This window comes from Pieris brassicae, chromosome 7, assembly GCF_905147105.1.
Source record: "Pieris brassicae chromosome 7, ilPieBrab1.1, whole genome shotgun sequence".
Taxonomy (NCBI): Eukaryota; Metazoa; Arthropoda; class Insecta; order Lepidoptera; family Pieridae; genus Pieris; species Pieris brassicae.
The window spans coordinates 10,699,436-10,721,976 of record NC_059671.1 but is presented as its reverse complement, the minus strand read 5'-3'; the positions used below and the strand labels follow the sequence as shown (position 1 = coordinate 10,721,976).

The 22,541-nt window shown below is 32.3% G+C and overlaps 1 protein-coding gene across 5 annotated transcripts in view; it reads right to left on the bottom strand.

Annotated features, from left to right (window-relative positions):
* LOC123712511 (allatostatin-A receptor) overlaps positions 1 to 22,541 on the bottom strand; it is a 64,990-nt gene that overhangs the window by 5,942 nt on the left and 36,507 nt on the right. For 4 of the 5 annotated variants that reach the window (XM_045665629.1, XM_045665631.1, XM_045665634.1 and 1 more), the window contains exon 2: positions 1,627 to 2,496. In XM_045665629.1, the coding sequence (XP_045521585.1) occupies positions 1,627 to 2,454 (828 nt within the window). In that variant the 5' untranslated portion in view covers positions 2,455 to 2,496. Of the gene's footprint in view, positions 1 to 1,626; positions 2,497 to 17,086; positions 17,156 to 22,541 lie in introns of those variants that run through there. The other variant, XM_045665630.1, reaches the window with a different exon arrangement.

The following is a 22,541-nucleotide window of genomic DNA, read 5'->3' as shown; positions in this document are numbered from 1 at the left end:
GCACATTCAAGTATAAACATAAAACACAGTTAACAATTATTACCTACTTATAGATATAATAAATAATAAATTGGGTTTGCCTTGTATTGTATGAAAAGGGGTGTGAAATAGTAAAAGTGACAAATCAGGGCAGTCAATAAAACCGTTGCAAATAGCGTGGAAAAACTTCAGGTCGTAGGGTTTACGTCCACATTCCAGGGATTCAATAGCAGAGTAAAGAAGATCAAAGTTATGTCCGGTTTAAAAGGCTACTAAAAACTCACTCAATTAATACATACAAATAAGTCATTTAATCAAATATACATATATACTCATAACTCATATATAAAATATATAATAAAATAACCCAACCAATGTAGATTAAGTATACACCTCTAAAGTTAATATGTACATTCGTAATTACAAAACAAAAACAAATAAAACCCAATACTTAAACTGTTTTTTAAAATAAACCAAAATATATAAATAGAACAATAATAAAATAAAATTGTCTTATAAAAAATAAATATAAACTTGCTAATCAAATTCGAACAATGTTCTATGTTTTGTTTACTTGACTGATGGAGTTTATTATGTCTACCCACATTTTTGTTGCCGTTATGTTTTTTGTTATTTTATATACCTACATCAGTGCGCTCTAATAATTAATCTTAGTTTTACATATTGTTTCTCAGTAAGTGAAATATGTATGCAATTCTTATGAGAAATAAATTTATTCTTAAACCGTAAGTACTTGCAAGAATTTATATACCTATTTTTCTTTCAGAAATCCTTAAAACTTATAAAAAAATTTTTTTAGAATGTTCTATTGCCTCAATCCTGTAGATTGGGGACCAAACAGTGCATGCAAATTATACTGTGCTCCTAAAAAAAGCAATATATTTAACTATTCCTTAAGTTGGTCGTGAAAGCAATTAACATTAAAACTGTTATCACAAGCACGGCAACAGGCGCAAAGATTAAAATTAAGCAGTTTGTTTTATAATAAAGGATTAGCGGAATATCTAATGAATCAGGTGTTGGCTTCAGATAACGGTAAATCTCGTTTTATTAGCTTGGCAGTCTTGAGTTTCAAATAAGGTAAATATTGCAATATATACCATATTTAAGATCAAGAATGAACTTTAGTTGGTAGACAATATCCAGCTTAGAAATATTTAAATAATTAAAAGAAAGTACTAATTTTTTTTTCTTTATCTGTTATACAAATTCTAGCAAATATAATTAAAATGTCTATAAGCGACAGTGAGTCTACTTTCACAAATGCTTAGAAGATTAATGTGAGTAATGCAATTAAATAATGAAACTTTGGTTTTAATGGAAGACAAACGATCATGGATCACTGAATATAAATTAATGAAGTCGGGAGTGTAATTAATTTATAAGTTTGTTTGGAATAAGTAACAAGGAGTATCGGATCTTCAATATTGACTTTATGGAGTCGATTAGGTATGAAAATCTATTTACTATCCAAAGTGTAAACTTGAACCAAATGAAATTCCTCCACAGAGTATTCTGATCATCTTCAGTAAATAAATAAAGTGTCAAGAATTCATATTTTTATGGCTTAAACACTGATTTATAACAATATTGACATAAACACACATATTACATTACTGGTATTACCTGGATAGGACACCAGCAAACCGCAAACACTACAACTACAACGACCACCATCCTGGTCACTTTCTTCCTCCCTCTTCTACTCTCCGCAGATACTCTGCCTCCAGGAGCGCTCTTCCACAGCCTCGATAACATACATACATACAAAATACTAATGAGAGCCAAAGGTATAACATATGATGAAAGGAAAAACGACATTTGAAAGCCTAATTTGCTATAACCCAGCTCTTCAAGAAACACACAAGAAGAGTGGTTTCTGTGGAAATAAGAGTATTCTCTCTCACCGTGGCAGATGCCCACGGGGATCGCAGTGGTCAAAATAACCACCCATATACAAGCTATTGCAAGTAACGCGTTTTTCTCTGTTCTTATTGACATCGAGGCTATGGGGTGCACTACTGCCATGAATCTGTCTAAAGACATCAACACGAGGGTATAGACTGATGCATGAGCTGTGACAACTATGAAATACTGAACGACTTTGCACCACCAGTCCCCGAAAGGCCATCTGGGCATGACATAATCTGTAGCCGTGAACGGAACACAGAAGATAACGAAGAGTAGGTCAGCAACAGCCAAGTTTATAATTAAGAGGTTAGTGGTAGATCTCATGCCAGGGTTTGCAGCAACGACGAGAACAACCAACGCGTTGCCAACGAGGCCAACGATTCCGATGAAACCAAAGAAAATTGGCACAACCCTAGAAACGACTTTCTCAAGAAGTTCTCCATTTTCAAATTCGGCACTGTAGTTACAGCCTCCAATGTTTGCGATCTCTTCGCTGGTCAAATTCAGGCATATGCTGTAGAATTCGTCTTCTGTAGACTCCATGATGACTTAGTTCATGATCTTTTTCAGCCTGAAGTTAACTACCTGTAACAAACGTATACTTTGAGTACAATTTTAAAACACGATGTTTGGAATTTTCAAATAAACGTTCTATAAATAGGACAAAGTAATACAAGCAGAAGATGAAATTAATGGGATTCTATAGAAGAATTTAATAAATGTTGATTAAAATTACATTCCATTTTCAAGGAATAACCAAAATATTATGTTTCAGTTTGTTATAATAATTTTACCTACAAGAACACTGTCTTCGTTGTTATTAAAAATTGTTGCGAACTTTCCTTTGGACTGCTCGACGTTTCTAAAAATAATATGTTGATCTTACAATATATTCACATTTTGGGTGTTATTTTACGATTTACGTTTTTATTTTAAGCTACCAAACATTTCAGTCGGGTTTTTTTTAATGTAGCAGGAGGGAAATGGGTAGGAGGCATACCTACTTACATTGACTGAATGCTCGCCAGTGCATTGTCGACCTTTTAAGAATTGGTACGTTTTTTTCTTAAAGGATCCTAAGTCAAATTGGTTCGTAAATAGTGCCGTGCGCAGCTAAGTTGCACATAGTGATGGTGGGTGGAAAAAACTACTTTAAGAAATGCTCAGTTGTGGGACGAAAGACGTCGAGGCATACATAAATTCATATCAATTCAAATTCAAGGGATACAGAAATAAATACAGATTTTTTTAGAAAAAAATCTATAAAGTTTCGTAAAATATCACTTTGTTGTTGTTACAGAAGACACCCGATTATAATTTAAAGCTCTATTTTCCAAAAATAAACGATGTTGACACTTAAAAACGATATAAAGATGGCGAAGAAACGAAATGGCCCATTGGTTGCACGTTTGCTTTTGCGAATCCATAGATTTTTTTTTAATAGTATTGTTTTTCCTCATAGCAGCCCATGGACTTCCATTTTAGTGGGTTCCTTGTCGGCTTTTAAGGGAGATTTTAATATATTTTATTCATTCTTTAAACAATTAGAGCTCCAAGAAAGGCCCTTACTGGAAGTCGATACCACAGTTCGCTACATCAATTATAACTAACATGACTCTTTAAATATCTATTAATTATATATTTAGTACAGAATAAGGTACCATTCTCGCCCGGTGACCAAATGTGTCTTGTATTGTAAACAGTACTTTTTAATCGTCAGTGTATTTGTGCTACAAACTGTCTGACTTTTTGACTTATAGCATTTTATCCGAGCAGGTATACAATGTGAAGTATCCTTAGGGAACAACAGAAAGTTAAAAAAAACATTTGTTCACGACTCGACTGGATTTTTCACGCGAACATTTTTAATAACTTCCTCTTGTGTCGATACAAAACCTTTTTATAAGAAGAACTTTGAGTTCGACTCGACAATTTAGCTTGAATTTAAGGAACTTGAAATGCATAAAATTGTAAATAACCATATAATATACATTCACGATTCACTTGTTCACTGATTGCACACAATTTGTTAGTGGTAACATCGTAAAATTTCAAGAGTTGTTTTTTCTCTTAATCATGTCAACAAAAGAAACGTAGATACTGAAGAAATGAACAAACTGACAAGCGCTCAATTAAAATTGTCAACTGTATTATTATATTTGTGTAACACAGATTATAATACATTAATTTTCAATAAGATTAAATACATACAAACAAAGTATTATTTTTATTTTATCAGTGATCAGCTCTTTGCCAAGATATATTAGCCAATTTTGGGATAGAAACAAAAGAACAATCTATATTTCTATACTACCCTGCAGCCAGGGAAGGCGTTCGTTAAATAATTAAAAAAATATTACGTTATTAAAATCTCGGTTTATGAAAAGTCTGGTTTTATATAAACTTAACATTTGGTTCGTCATTCTTACAACGCTAATTAAATTTAATGAAAACTGGTGAAAAATGTCGCCCGATTTGAAATAGAACAATATTTTGATCAAATTACTGAAACATATGACAAAGGCAATTTATTAAGTTTTTGATTACATTGTGTTATTGCAATACAATCTCAATTTGAAATTTAATTGGTTTTAGTTTTATGTAGTCGAAAAACAAATAATATAGTTTGGTTCGAGATTTTCGAAAGTAATATTTTTTGTATATCAAATCTGCTTCACTGGCTATCTAAATATGTAAATGAATATCTTTTTAAAGTCTGCGTATCAGAATTAGCCTCTCGATTTTTATATGGGTGACAGATTATACGAGTTTCTAAAGAAAGGGGCCGCACGTGCCTATCAATGCTTCGGTAAGGTGAGCACGATATATAGCGATCCCTTAGCAATATTTTAAGATCTAATCTCATAAAAAATATACTTTAGTTGATAGAGTGTCGTTTTCGAGATGCCTTATAGGTTTATTAAAGGAAATTGAAAAGTTTAGATTTCACGTATTTGATCGAAATTATTCTGTATAGTATTAAGGTTAATATGATTTGAATGAGCACTATTGGCCTAGTGGCTTCAGCGTACGACTCTCATCCATGAAGTCATAGGTAGATCCCCGGCTGTGCACCAATGGACTATCTTTCTATGTGCGCATTTAATATTCGATCGAACGGTGAAGTAAAACATCGTGAGGAAACCGACTTGCCACACGGAGTACCGTTCTTATTTGCTTTTAATATATAAATTAAATATTACTAACTAGTCGTTCTTTCTCGAAAGTGTATAAAAAAATGACATACAACGTTAATGTGTTATAGGTATTCGCGTTGTGTTCTGTTTAAATGAAAAATCTTCAGCATTGGACGTCAACGCAGAATTTAAAATTCCACCCGTATTAGTAGTACCGTAGCGTACCGAACTTAGGTACCTTCAATATATTATTGAAGGTACCTAAGTTCGGCACGCTCTATTGAGCGTACCAATTCTTAATAGGTTGGCAACGCACTTGCCAGCCTTCTGGCAAGTGCGTTACACTAACATAGTGTCGCTAGTAGTATCACTCAATATCAGGTGAGCCTCCCGTTATATAAAAAAATATGTATATTCCCAGTACCTAAACTCTGTAGGTGAATTAATAAACGAATTTCTTCGTAATATTCATGTCAAAAAGCATCTCATATCAAAGGCGTAGTCAAGTTGTGTTATTAACAATTCATTTTCACTTGATGTGAATAACGATCGCGTGAAAATGAATTTCTTATCGAATTGTACAAAAACTCATTTACGACTTATGAAAGCAATTTTTCACGTGACAAAATGCGTTCATTCAGAATTCATCCAATATTTCATTTAATTAACATAGTATGATTGTTTCCGTAAATCAAACCTATGACTTGCTTTTGTTAAATGTATAATCGTCCCTGTAGAATTCATTGTTATTATTTGTTTTTGTTTAACCGATATGCTTGTTGCTTAAAATATCTTGGACAGACTGCATACGAAATACAACCGTTCTGGACGAAATGCAAAAGAATAAAGAAGTGCTTATGACGGTTATGAAAAGGAAACTTTAATATTTCGGACCGCAAAAAATACGAGCTCGTTCATCTAAGTATACAAGGCAAAGTGGCAGGTAGAAGGAGACAAGGCCGCAGTCGAACGTCTTGGTTGAAGAATCTTGACAGACTATGGTTTGGACAATGTCATTGTTCAGAAGCGCGACATCCTAAGTTAAAGAAGCCATGATGTTAGCCAACCTTAGAAAAGAAATGGCATTATACGAAAAAGCGATATTTTATCTGTATTAATAACACATGACCTATTTTTGTTCGAAGTTTCTTTTTTTATAGAACAGGGGCTAAACAGGCTTACTCGATGTTAAGTGATACCAAGCACACTCACATTGCCAGAAGTCTTGAACGTTACGTATAACGTACGTCATAACTGGTACGTTCGCTCATTGTTAGTTATCACCTAGAATTTATCATTTACGAAAATAATGTAACAACTCTCATGCGATATCACGATGAAAACAGGACTTCGCTGACGTAACGAATACTTAACAGATATTTCGAACAGTATAGAGTAGGTACCTATCACCTTATTTATGTCACCATATTTATACCGCCACAAACAATTCCTAACTGTGCAAGACCGCACTTCATTAAAATGCAAATATTCTGACGCCGAATGAATAATTTAGCTATTATTGACGCCGCGATGCATGGCTCTCGAAGCTTCTGAATGCGTTTGCTTCTGCCCCCTGGCTTCTAACATTACGCGATGCTTATTTTTATTATTTTGAATTTTACTCTAAAATCAATATTTTTTTAAAACAAGTGTATATTGGACTTGTAATAACGTCCATAACTCACATAGTAGTTGTAGACTTCCTATTAAATGAGCTTTCCACCTGACATTGTTGAAATATATTTGTTATATTTGGAATAAAAATAAAGTCCCAAATTTAATTTAATTGAAACAGCAAATACTCTTTAAGGTTATCCAAGTTCCGCGTGTGCGTGTACGCAGATAACCTGGAGGTAGTGCGTGAGCCAGCGCCCTTTGAGACTTATTGTTGGATGCCCGTATGCCTTAATATATTTTGTGATCTTAGAAACATTAAATTAATTGATTATTTTTATAAATGGTTGTTGTTTCTTCCACTCCATATGCTAACAAAATAATATCCAACATAACAAGATTTAACCAATTTCATCCCTATTTTAGACACCTTCTACCATATTTTCAATGGAGAGTGTTCAGAGAATTTATTCGGACTAATACTAGCAGCTGAATTTCATCTGCGGACGTCAAGGCAGAATACATAATGCCATCCGCATCACCTCGACGTCCGTCGTTCCACAACTGAGCGTTTCCTAAGGCAGTCTTTGCCGCGCACCAATGCTATGTGGAATCAGATGCCCACTAAAGTGTTCCCGAACCAATTCGACTTAGGGTGCTTCATGATAAGAGCATACCAATTCTGAAAAAGCTGGCAACGCACTTGCGAGCCTTCTGGCAATGTGAGTTAAATTTCAAGGATCTAAAAACTCAGATTACGTCTGTATTTTCATTTACCTCTGTTAGGAAATAAATGGATTAGCAGTCAAAGGCGTCCGTGAAACCGGAAATCTTCGGGTAGGATGCGTATAAGCGGCTTATTACATTCTCTTTTCTCTGAGTCTAAAGTGTAATATTTATTTGACCCGAGTTTCCCTTTGTTTCTAAAGGATATCCTAAGACTCTTATGTCCTTTGAAGTTAGCAAATTGTCCTCATGTTCTCATTTAGAATTAAAACCGCTGATACCCTGTATTACATTCGTGAAAATTGTACGGAAGCTATATAGCGATTATAAATCGATAATGTACCTACTGTACATTACGATGTACGTATGTACAACATATTTTTTTTTGGTCAAAGATTCACAAAGCTTCATAGATGGCAAACATCTGAATAAATATAACCAGATTCAAATGTAATTCGCAAAAACGGCAAAAATATTTTGAGGAAATATAAAAAAGTTTCGCAAATGTGTCTCTCGTCTAACTCAAGAGACATAATGAAAATTCAAACGAACCACATAAATCTTTCACTGGCTGAAAATTGGAAAACAAAAGTGCCTCGAAAGGAGTCTTACTTTTAAATATTCACAATAATCTCTTTGTTTTTTGTTTAATGGAAAATGTTTTATATTTGTTGTGTAAGTCTTTTTACGTGAAATAAAAACAAAGTATAATATATAATATCTATGTACCAAACCCTTATCAAGCATCAATGAGATTGTGATATCACGATGGGTAATTAGAATTCAATTGGTTTTGAAACGATTAACTTCTGTTCTGTTCTGCTTCTGTAACAAGACTTTAAACATATTTGTTTAAAGCATTATAGTATTTTTACATCCACTATCATCCATCAGCTTTGCCATCAAAAAGATTTTTTTCTCGATAACTAGCTGTCATAGATCAAGTAGAATCATAATGCTGACATAAAAAAATACATATTATTATTATTACAGCCTAAATTTATGTTATTGAACTATGTCACCATTAAAATTGGTTGAACAACTGAAATGACAACGTGAAACTACGTGAAAAACTCCTGTCCTGGTGCATTGTGGTGCCGCGTAATAATTACTGGAATGTACCGCCCACCCTTTGCGAATGCGTTCAACCGTATCTAGTTGTATCGGTTCTACCACTATAACATATAATTAATACACCTTTGCCATGGCATTATTAGTGCTAATGAGTGATACACAACTATATTAAGTTTACGTAACGACAAGTTGTTTATAAAGCTTCCAATAGTAGATCTACAACGTAGAAAAATCTTTATGTTTTTATTTTGTAATTATTTTCTCATACATATATATGTACATTGTATATATATATATGTATATTGTCTAACAATATTCTTTCATAGTAGACGACGGTCAAAAGCGGCTACGCCGCTCATTTGCATGCTAGTTCGGTAAATCAAAAGCACGAAACTTAGCGCGGCGACATCAAATAATTAATTCTGATGATAGGTTATCCTATTATAAGAAATGAGTCGATCTGCACTGTGTACGATGATTATTTTTTGTGTAGACATTATTATATTAAGATGCACGAGTTGTTGTTAATTAAAATCTAAATCATCTTTAGAACGAAACTTACTGCTGTTTCCGAAAAGGTTTTCACCTGTTTTTACGGCAATTAACTGTAACGGTTAACTTTAGTGATGTCTAAGACTAACTATCTAATGTTAGCAAACATGTATTTGCCTGGCATATCTACTTTTACGATATTTCCATTCTTTTCGCACAATAGCGTAACTTATAACGACAACATCGCTTGTAAAAATTGACATGTATTTTTACCACATACAAAATGTTGTCTTTAGAATAAAATAAATAAAAACTATTGAGTTTGGCTTCTCAGATGTAATTAAAATTTTGCTAATGGCTTAAGATCGTTTCGTAATTCTAATAATTTAATAATTGAATTATAATATAAGGGTCGTGTTTTTCTTAAACATCTACCTCAGGTGTATTTAATTTGGTATTTCTTTATAGGCAGGTAAATAAAATTTTGTGTCATACTTTGATGTTTTCTTACATCGCAAAGCTGCAAGTATTATTACGCATATAGAAATATCATGCTTTAATCACGCATATTAATTGACAAACCATTAAATAAAATCTATTTCTTAGAAATAATTGTTTTTAGAAGCTCAATATTTATACTGTTAAGATTCTGTATTATATATTAGAAAATATATTTCTTCCAAAGTTCTAATTTAATGCGGAGAAGAGTATAATAATTTCTGTTCTGCATAATTAATTTCTACTCGAAATATAACTTGAATGTCAAAACTTCGACGTACGTGTAGCTAAATAGCAAACTCGGTACAGATTATCTAAACTGACAATTAACATAATTAACTGCTTTATAATTCTTATTCTGAAACTGAATTGAACTTTTAAATTTATTATTGAACTCAATTTAAAAGATAAGCATTTTTAAGTAATAATACCACGGTTTATCTTTGTCTTAATTAAATTAAATTATATTTTAGTTATTTACAATCTATTATGACATTAAAATATACATTATACTTATAATAGACTATAAATATAAATTTAATTCCTCAAAAAACGAAACTAAAAACGGAAAACTGTTTCCACATTTAAGAAATATAGCAATGAAATATGTAGGTACGGTTTATTCGTAATGTGGAATCTCTCACATGAAACCCTGTGGGCCTTTTTTTCTAATAGGCAAGTAAAAGCCTTAATTATGCCAGACACGCGCCATGTCTAAGCCCCATATACCTGAGGGTTTATTCACGAGCGAGTGCTAAATACGCTGATAGGAAAAGGCCTATTTGATAAAAACTTTGTTTAGGTTCGCAACGCAAAAGAATATTCAATAATTTAAAATTGAAACATTTCCCAGGCTAGTATAGGTATATAAGTTACAGCTATTTCCGTGCTCTGTTGCTCGGAGGCTTGACATAAATACATCAATTCATGATATCGCTCCATATGCCTATTGGGTTTTCCAAGCCTTATTTTAATTCCTATATAATTAATGTTTAATATAAAACGATAGAAATATGCCACATTATGAATTCATGCAATTAACGCGTTTTTCTCTTTGTATTGGCTATTGGCAAGCATATCTTATGCTTGTACAGCGAAGATAACCTGAAGAACAAAAAGAAAATAAATAATAAAACAGACAATACGGGACTTCATACAATGGTGTCCCATTATATTGCTTTTCAAATCAAACTCGAATGAATGTTTGAAAAGTCCATAATTACTGTGGTATTTAATTAACAAGACAACACGTCCTATTCAATATGTCGGCATGCATATTGAACATCCGTTTACGTCCACTCGAAATTGCATTCATATAAGCATTCTTCTACACGAGCTGTTATCAATTATGAAGTTATTGCGTTTATGCCAGTATTTTTTTCATTTAGTTATCATTATTTACTAACATTTTTCATTTGTTCTTTTGCACATTTTTTTAATTTTTAAGTATGAATTAATGCATATTATCTCAACCGCTTTCCAAATATTTTAACTAAACCGATTATACCTTATATACGAATAATATATCAGAACAATGGCGCTGGTGTGAGCTGTCAGTCACAGAGTTGTAATCTTACAACGTCAAAGTCTTATCAGTTTATAAACGTTAATATTTGTGGTTTATTCGATTTGCTAACATTACTAAATCTACAAATAAACAGACTATTTGATAGTCTGCAGTAATAGTAACTTCATTGTTATTATTATTAATGTAGTAATGACGTAATGGTGCTGCCATCATCATTAGAATTTAATAACGTTAAAGTCTAATTAGATTAAAAAATAATCGAAACCGTTAATACTAGTGGTAGCGGTTATTTGATTAGTTAGTGTTGCTAGATCTACAAATTAACAGACTATTTTATAGTCAGTAGTAATAATAATTTCATAGTCATCAACTAATGTTTGATAAGTTATCTGCTGGTCCTGTTTTTTGTTAAAATTCAGGTCGTTCTTTGTAGTAATTGTTCAGGTTATCGTTTGTTGCTTTGTCGACAGTCAATATTCATATTAGTCATTGTCAGTTCCTTTCTCCACGCATAATTCTAGACATTAATCGCTCTTCAGAAGAAGAGAAGCCTAGAAGAATCTAGGCTCAATTATGTGGGTGCTGCCCTACTTCTTTGTTCTGTAACCCCTCGCTCTTTAATCTATTTTCCTCTCTGACTCATATATTGTGAATGGTTTTTAACAATACCCTTTAATGGTGTTTTAAGAACTAAAGTCTACGTGTGTAACTTAATCACCTTCCCTCATCTCTTAATTTTTCAGCCACATGGAATGCAATTTTGAAATGAACGAATTTTATGTTGTTGAAAGTTTAATAAGGATTCGTGTGCAGGGGCACTTATTACACAAAGCATTGGTGGCGTCATGAAAGCTCCGTTGCGAAACTAGACAATAGATTTGTGTCTTACTGTGCAGACCGTTCTATCAACTATCTCGAATTAAAAATATATGTGTAATAAGTGTTCAGACAAATTTAACATAAACTAGTAAATGATAAACCTACTGACAAACGCTTTGCTTGACAGCAAACGGTGTATGTGTTATTCATTAAATATTTATTCCCAACACACAAAAATCTGTATTTACAGGCGGAATATATTAAACGACTCAAATATAGTAGACTTTTCTCCAACTTTGATTTTGGAGTAGAGCCACTCTTGGGTAGTGGGGTTCAAATGCACAGGCACTAATTAAAGATTTATGTAGGCGCCTGGTCGATAGTACTAGTGACCCCAGAGCTGGCAATTCAGAAAATGCTACAGTGAAAAGTACAGGTACGTGTAAGTGAAAGGTACACTGGCACAGGGATCAAACTTTTAAAATTTGTTATAATTTTCAACATTTGAATATTATTACAATATAGTTTTAGAAAGTTTTACGCAATTTCTCACATATTCTAAAACTGAGAAACCCCTTTTAAGGCACAAGGGATTCTGGCGGTAAACCTGCCTGATAGCTTTGAGATCCCAACTCGTAAACCTCTGATTCATCCCGTAGGATTCTATTTGTTATTTCAGGTATTTTGCAGACTGTATTCCCCTTTTCTATGTAAAAACTCGTAATGTTGATAAATTATTATAACAAGGCTAATGCCAATACTAATGCGTTTTTCAGACAATAAAAATGTCAGTCAGTATCAAAACAAATAAAACTACGAACATTAACGTCAACCGTGCCTATGAGAAGTTATTGCTTCCAATGGGTACTTATAACTCGACTGCCACCGACATCTTTATCTAAATTGCCAAATATTTTACTCTTGACTGCTATTAAATTAAATTTAACGTTTGGTTTATTTTATTAAAACTATCATTACAATCGTAAAACATTAATTATATAATTATTTTTCCCTACCGTTTTCGTACGAGGTAATCATTAAAAATTGTCAATGTCAATATAAACTTCTGACAATTCAATTAGTAATATATATACTATATATAATACGTTCAAAATGCCAATCTGCATTGCCAGGAAAGAGAATTAACATACAGTATAAAACAATTACGTTTTAATTAATTCAAAGTTCATAGAAAAATAGACAGGCATTTGCCAAAGAAACTGGAAGAACACCTAAGGACAAAATCCAAATATGATGTTATTTCAATATCCGTAGCGGTTTTGTGTGAAGCTGTGGGAGGTGTTGATAGTGTTAGTAATGCTAGTTATAAAATAGATATACATATACAATTAATATCAAACTAAAAAATGAAACTATCAAAACTATTTCAAACATTAATGGTTCTACACAGACAAATAAATTTAAATGCTTGAATTATAAATACAAAGTGCTTTAAATAAAACTGATTTATTGCTATTAGCCGCTAATATAATATATTTTGTTGCTCTATTTAATTTTATGATGCCAGACTTGTATAACTTATGTATTTAGAAAATTTATATAATCTTAAAGCAATGGTTATTATAAGGATGGTTTGACTATCAATATTATTTTATGCAAAGGGCAAAGGGATAACAGGCCCACATGATGTTAAGTGATACCGCCCCGCCACCCATGGACACACATTGAAACACCCTAAGTCAAATTGGTTAGAAAAACTTCAATAGTGCCTTACAAAACGCTCAGTTGTAAAACGATGGACGTTGTCAATGAACGGGTTCATATGCATATTCTGCTTCGACGACTGATGATGAAACTCAACTGCTAGTATTAATCCGAACAACTCATTAAACACTCTCCAGAAGAAGATGCAGAGATCTACAACACCACGCAACGCTAAGGGATTGGTCGAAGGGGGAAACGAAAGTGGCTGGTCATCTACGATTCGAATCGATCTTCGTTGAATAAAGACAAGTGGAAGGAGCTGGTACAGGAGAGTTGCAAGCGATAGTCCAGAACCTCTTTTCTTCACCAAGTTTCTTGGAGGTTTATTTAGCCTTTCCTTCTAAATAGTCGAAACTGAACGTCATTAGATATGTCAACGTCCAATATTCCGATACTGACGTAACATAATAGTTCTAGATATTTATAGATTGAGTCTTGAGAAACTTATAAACAAGCAACTGATCCAATGGACCTTTTTTAAATTAGATCAATGGTAATGGACGGTGATGGATTATCTACGTTGTAAAATATACTTTCTTAATAATATTCCAAGAGCACACAATTTCCTGTGAAATTCTTGTTTACAAATCTGTCCACAACTTTTATATTAGGAAAACATTTTCCATTACTGTTATTATTATAATGAAGTTTTGTTTAGGTGAATTTATAAATATTCTCTCTAAAAACTCAAGTATTTCAAACATTTTACATACTAATGTATTATATAAAAAAAATTGCAGGATAATTAATAAATAGTTAATAATTATTATTCTAATAGATTTTTTTTAATAACAACGAAGCGATTTGTAATAATAATAATATTTTAGTACTTTTTGATGTATAACTCTTTAAAATATGTGGATAGGGAGAGGAGTAGTGGCCGACTGTAGACGTCTTGTTCGCACGAGAAAACCAAAACACATGTTTAAACTTTTAATAACATGTGTATCAAAATAATTGCAATAATTAGGAAGAAAAACTAGTCACGCCACAAGGTCTGGGTCTTTCTATATCTGTTTCGTGATCATTTGTTTTTTCTAAAATGCAAGTGTTTGCCTGCTGCGCCTAACGCATGCCGTCGACTTATGGAGTCTAAGATACCGGTTTCCTGGCGATATAGATAGCATTGAAACGTGGTACACAGCCGACCAGTACGACTTAGGGGATGAGAGGCGCACGCTGAAGCCGCTAGACGAAGATTACTCGTACACTGCCACGGCCAATTAGGCAAAACATTTAGCTTTCGTTAACAGTCTTGTTACTACTTTTGTCTGTATAACGATTCGATCTAGTGTATAGAGAATTTAAATACAATTATTTCTTAAATATTTCAATATCGAATACCAGTTCTCAGAAAAACAAATTATCTTTCTGATCAATCATGTTTTGTTTGCCCACTGTTATCAGACAATTTTGTGAGATATTCACGTTACCTAGAAAATTTGTGTTATTAAAAGTACAATAAATATAATATAATGAACTGAAGATTTTGACGTGATTTTTATGTTATATAAGAAAAGATAATGGAATAACAAACATTTACGTTTTTTGTAAATATCAACATGATTACATGAATACAAGTCATGTTGTGTAATTATTCATAGAGCAGTGTTGGCTTCAGCGTGCAACTCCCTGAGGTCGTAGATTCGATCCCCGGCTGTGCTAATGGACTATCTTTCTAAATGCGCATTTAACGTTCACCCGAACGGCAAAAGAAAACGTCGAGAAGAAATGTTGCCTTAGACCCAAAAAGTCGACAACGTGTGTGAAGCACAGAAGGCTGATCACCTGCTTGCCTTTTAGTTTGACAAATGATAATCAAATATATAAATCTAAGGCCCAGACCTAAAGAAGATTTAAGCACCACCGATTTTTATTTTATTTCTCATGTTATATAATTAATACCTACACAGGCTTAATTAGTCGACAATTCTGTTATTTTCAACTATTGCAGAGTTTTATAATGACCGTGTGCGATTGTCAGATTATTCATTTGCAATTCTCATAAAATTAAATCGTAAGGCATGCATAATCGATATTCCAAGCGGTTTGGTATTGGTTATAGTTTTCGAGGCCCTAAGATAGCTTCTCACAAGCGATTTCCATATTTGCTTAACATCGTATAACTAAAAAATAAATAGTTATGGTATTTACAATTAAGTTCGTAATGGAAGAGATGACACAGGTATTTTGGACTTAAAAAGGGTTCCCAAATCTTACACATTGTAATGCATTGTTTATAATAAATTTACACTTTATTTTAAAAACTTTCTATAAATTTGATTTCACGTTAAATTAATTACATAATAATGTTCTCCACGTCCAAATGTCGTCGCGGCGTTTTGAAATGGAGTGCGTATGTATTCCTAATCCAGAGCTACACATAAAAACTTCCTTAGGAAAATTATAAATACATTTTAAATTGTTCTGCATGATCTAAAACCCGGGGACACGCTGATCTGCTGTCGAACACGATCATCTAATACAAAGTTTACATTTCAACTTCACTGGCATTACTAATTTAGTATTTACAAAAATAAAACGAATCACTAAGGGTCCTTCGAATACTACAAGTTTAAGTTATTTAGGTCAAGTAGCTATCTTTATTAATGTCACGAGGCAATTTTTGTGACCATTTAACCAATGTTTATTTTGGTTTAATAAATCATATTTCAATGTTAAAGCTTATTTATTATGCTTTTGACTCTGTGCCATCACTTAATTATCATTAAACTTTGTAATAATTAACAATAGAACATATTTACAAACTGTATTGTTATATATTTGGCAGGAAATATATTAATTTGAAACATAATTTAAATTTAATTAATGTATGTCGACATCTTCATGGCAACATCGAATATTACAATAATTACTTTTAAGTATTATAAAGTTCCAGTCTTTGAGATCCCTTGCCGATTCAATTTAGCTCTGTTGATTTTATTTTGAAATTCCTATATCGTTGTTATATTACAATTTACAACGTAACTTACAATGTACTATATCATGATTTAGATTGCAGAGCCTATTGGGTTCACAGCCTAACAAATGTATTATTTATGAAAGAAAACGGATAAGAAACATAACATATAGTTAAGTACTTGCTTATAAACAAGTATTAGTGAAGTAAATATATTTGTTTCAAAGCCATTTTAACTACATACCATATTGCAACCCTTATTTTACTGAATTCCTTCTACGTTAGAAGAAAAGATAAGTACATTTTAAGAATTTTTATTTATATTTATAAATTGTTACAAAAGTTGGCACTCACTATAAATTACATCACTTTTTAAAATTATTTTCGTTATATCTCACAACCCCATTAGGTAACATGATATACATGACATACGACATGGCTCTCTCATGCTGGAATTTTAAAAATACCTAATTATAATAAAAAACTAAAATCAAATTTTCGCCGCAGGTATAAAGTACAAAAATCCCGCAAAAACATTTATTTATCTATTTCTTATACTAGTTTTAGTAATATTTTTTCTTATTTTATTGTTTAGGTACTATATTCTTAAACAAAAATCTTCCAAGACTTTTCTTTACTTACATTGTTAATTTTTACCATTATTTTTTTGCATCTGATGTGCAAACTCACTATTGTGGTCTCTGGCAGAATGTGAAACACGTCTGCTCCACAGCATCAACACTCCAATACTGAGTCAGGGCCAGTTTCAACCACAACGCGCACACATTAAAATGTAAGGTACATTCTTTTTTTTTCTTTTATGATTATAACTATTTTGTGTTTGTGTGTGTGTTTCGTTAGTAACAATTGTTATGTTATGTTAAAAACACTACATGTTTGTACAGCATATTAGAGGCCAAATGCGTCTTTCAAAGCTCCTAAAAAGAGTGTCATATCAACAACATATTTGCTTTGATCTTCGTAATAAATATGTTATTTAGACTTTCATCACCGCGGGAACTAAATCAGGTCATTCAATATCCAAAACTTTGATTCAATAATTATAAATGTCGAATATTTCGGCTTTTAGAGGCTTCATATCATTTTCCAAATACTTAGAGATTTAATCTAGGGACTTAAAATACTATCAGCCGTACTAAGACTTGTTCATCATTAAGAATTAATGTTTCTTAAGCCTAAGTTTAGCAAGGGTTTTAGAGTTCCAGAGATCCAATTCAAGTCAAGCATGTCAAGGTATAGCTGAGTGTATATAGTTTTGTAACTTAGCCTGGGATAAAATAAAAATAGACAATTAATTACAGGAGTATTGTGGGCGGCAATTGATTGGTTTGACCTGTCGCATCGCCTACAGTGATAAACGCCCTACGCAAGCATATATTAATATAATAAACAAGGAAACAATTCTGTGATTTTAGTCTTTATATATTATAATAAAATACGGTTCTTTCTTTAACTCACTTTACATATAATCTTAATTAGTCTAATAGAATCGTTTTATCTAAAGTCTGTCATCAGTCATCTATCTCTTCATCACAGCGTAGAGACAATTAGACAAAAAGAGCCGAAACAGTTCTTTCGTTAATAGAGTGAAAATTGGATTGATTCTGTTTTTTTTCTAATGAACCACACTTTTTGATTTGCTGGTAATTTTCCACGAGAACATATTTCTGTATCTGTTTCATGATCATTTTCTAATAGGCAAGTAGGTGATCAGCCTCCTGTGCCTAACTCGTCCTCAACGTTATCGGTCCAAAGGAAGCCATAACTGGCTAAACATCGATTACCTCACGATGTTTTCCAGCATACTGCTTTAACTTGTTTTCTATAGTTACAATAAATTTCCAACGTTTTAAGGGAATATTTAAAATGAAATTATTACATCAACATATCTTCAGTAGTTCATAACGGTAGCAAATATAAATGTGTATGTGTAAAATTTGTGATGTCATATAATATTATCTTCTATAATGTTATGCATACAACGTGTATGTATAAAACGTTTTTGAAATAAATAACAAAACTTCTTTAACATATAATTATTTATTACAACTAAAATACGTAAATAATGTGCGTAGGATGTAGTTGGTTCAAGCCCACTTTGGAACTAGCCCTTTCATAACAACGTTCTCAAATTTCAACAGGCGAATAATAATTATTCGGATTCCATTTCAATTTCGTACATTTTAGTCAAAACAGCACAATCCGTATTCGCTCTGAATAAAAATTCGCAATACACGTTATGGTAATAGGCGATGCCGACAGAATTTTTAATAATCATAAATTAAAATGAATTTTGCACCCACCTATGCTTTTTGAATATTAAGCTGCTTACTTTATAACTGGCATCTGTTGGGATTACTATTCTGCTAGGTGAAAGGATAATTGTACGAGGTGTGAATTTGTTGTGATCTTTAAATTTTCATATACAAGTTTCGTACAATTTTGCCACTCAAAAATATATATATATATATTAGGTCCTTACATATGAAATTGGCGTTTTGTCGTACTGGCCCATTTGACCTCAAATACCTCCTCTTTGGTTAGGAATTTTTAATTAAAATTTGTACAGCTATTTACTCATGTATTTGTGCTTCGATGACCGTCATTCATTTGTTTTTTTCTTCTGATTTTTTCTGTTTGCGTCACTCATTTTACAAAATGGAAAACTTAAAGTATTGCATTATTTACGAGTACGAGTTCCGCCGTGGCACTAGTGCTGCGGAAACGACTCGAAGGGTGAATGATGTGTATGGCGGTCATGTTGCAAAAGAAAATACAGTTCGTTTTTGGTTCCAAGGTTTTCGTTCTGAAAATTCCGACCTGCAGAACAAGCCCCGTGGACGGCCTGAGACCCAAGTTGATAATGTAGTATTGAAGGCTATTGTGGAAGCGGATCCATCGCAAACCACGTCCGAGTTAGCTGCAGGCTGCGGTGTTAGTGATAAAACTGTTTTAATTCACTTGAAGCAAATTGGGAAGATTAAAAAGCTTGAAAGGTGGGTACCTCACGAATTGACTGAAGCAAACCGGCAAACGCGCGTCGACTGCTGCGTTACATTACTGAACCGGCACAATAATGTTATTATGTATTTTAAACCGAATCATTACCTGTGATGAAAAATGGATTCTTTACGATAATCGGAAGCGCTCAGCGCAATGGTTGGATCCTGGCCAGCCAGCCAAATCCTGCCCCAAGCGAAAATTAACCCCAAAAAAGTTACTTGTAAGCGTTTGGTGGACTAGTGCCGGTATTGTTCCTTGCAGTTTTCTCAAATCTGGCCAGACTATTACGGCTGATGTCTATTGTCAGCAATTGCAAACCATGATGGAAAAGCTAGCGGCTAAACAAACTGGGCTAGTCAATCGCTCCACGCCACTGCTACTTCACGACAACGCTAGACCACACTCTGCACAACAGACGGCTACCAAATTAGAAGAGCTTCAATTGGAACGTCTAAGACATCCTCCGTACTCCCCGGACCTTGCTCCAACAGATTACCATTTTTTTCGAAATTTGGACAACTTCTTGCAAGGGAAAAAATTTAACTCTGATGGTCTGAACAGTCCAAATCGCCTTCACAGATTTTATTGATTCCCGTCCGACTGGTTTTTTTAGTAAAGGGAGCAATGAACTACCTGTGAGATGGCAAAAGTGCATAGAAAACAATGGTTCATACTTTGATTAATTAAATATATTATATTTAAAAATATTCTACTTTTTATTCCTCCCATACAAAACGCCAATTTCATATGTAAGGACCTAATATATAGGTATAGAAAAACAAACGATTTTAAACATGATATATGTACAGCGTTATAAATAATAAGAACGTAGTAGGTAACTTAATTGCTGGTAGAATTTCCTCTCTGTATACTTATTATTAAGGTAAAAAATTGTCACTGTACATACAAAGTTATTTATCCATTCTTTCACGTACATAAAAGAGGCATCTATAAAATTATATCTTATTTGACAGCCGTGATCTACCGAAATTACTTTAACAGCTTCGAAGTAATTAATAAAAATATACTTTTAAAATCACGAAAGCGTAGGATTATGTTATTTTTCTATTTATTTTTTTCCTATCTTTCAACCTCTAAAAGTTCAACAGACTGAAATTACTAAAAAAATATGTAAGAAATATCTGCGTCTTAGAATTACACTTATAGGCAGATTTTTCTGCAATCTGTACATCATTTATATTATAATTGAAATACATCTAATTTAAATATGGTCTACAGCATGCAAAAACAAATTTTCCAAGATACAAACAATAAATTAATAAAAGCACTATTTAGACAATTTAATTTTTTAACATAGATTAATAAAATCTACTAATAAACCAAAACTATGATGATTAAACTATATGTTTATAGCATCGTATTAAAAAAAAATTAAATAACTCTCTCCATAGTAGCTCATCATTCAAAAAAATCAAACACACCATTACTCATCAAGCGAGTTTGCTTATCTTCCCAAAGACGCGTACAAATTATTTGAAGAAGTTTATTAAGTATGGGGGTGTGCAATTATTTAACTAATTACCGTCTAAAATTCGTAATATTAGCGCATTTAACCAGTTCAAAAGGACATTAAATATACATATCTGGATGAACCTAGTAGGCTAAAATTAGGACGGATCGCAACGTGTATCTCGTTCGTATATATATTAAGTTTCTCATGTAAATAAAACAATTTTTTTTGTAATTAAACATTTTACTTAAATTATTTGTATTATTATTGTAATTGGACAAAAGCACATCTATCTACAAAAATACCTTTGTGTATACTTAGATATATTTAGCCTTTCCCTTTGAAGACAGAAAGTCCTTTTTAATAAAAATGTAAAATGTAAGTGGAGACGTCAACGCGCTGTTACTTGTAAGCGACATAATGTCAAAGGGCTAAATTGCAAATTCCCGCCTTTTTCTTGTAACATTTTAACACAAGCCAATTTATTTCCTTTGTTTATTTTCAAAACTATTTTACATTTCTACCATAAAAATGACAATAATACCGTATAGTACTTATTAACTGAGATTATATATTTACTACTGAACCGAAAAAAAAATACTTCTATTCTAACATAAATCAATTGTCAAGTACCAATAGATAATTCATAAATGTCAAAATGTGAAATTGCATATTAATGTGTTTAGCAAAGATGACAAATGTTGCGTTCGAAAGAGATTATATAGGTAATATGAAATAATAATAAAATTATAAATAGAAATATTGTTATGTTAAAAGTGAAACTATTTGAATGTTAAGAGAATCTTTAGAACTATTACTATAAAATATGAACAAAAACATATGATAATACAATTTTCAAACCTTTTCTAATAATAATTTAACATGTATAAAACTCACCCACTCATTTGCACCCACACACTCACTCATGCACTCAGGTTTGTTTAAAACAGTTTAAAAATTAAAAACAAAATGAATAAAATTAAAGATGTTATTAAATTATATTATGTATAAATAATAAAGTAATATTTTAAAGAATTTACAATTATGTTTGTTATGGAAGAGCCAGGAGACGCAGGTTTTTTTTTCATAAAAGGATTCCCAAAGCTTACTTAAGACATGTTTCTCAATTTTTCTACAAGTTAGAGACGTTTACAGCAAAATTTGATTTGATATGCGACCACTTAATTCCGTTTCGAGTGCGATAAACAGCGAAGATTTTAAAGTACGAATATTGTGATAAGTGATTGATGACTCATACTTGAGTGTTAAGTACGCGGTAATGAAAGTGAAAAAGTGATGTTTTTTTTATTAGCGTATTTTTCCGCGTAATTTGTGTTTTTGTATTATAAATATATTCCTCTTGATTAAATCAAAATAAAGCTTTGAAGTGATTTGCGTTTCCGATGTGATCCTCTAGCTCGTAACCATATTGTTACGACATATAAGTGAAACATATGTTTAATTAGTCATTAAAAACTAAATAATTAATTAAACTCAAACTCAAAATAACTTTATTCATATAGGTAACACTTATGAACGCCAATAGAAAAGATGATGATGATGAAGATGAAGATAAAACACTGACTCATATCTTCTTCACAG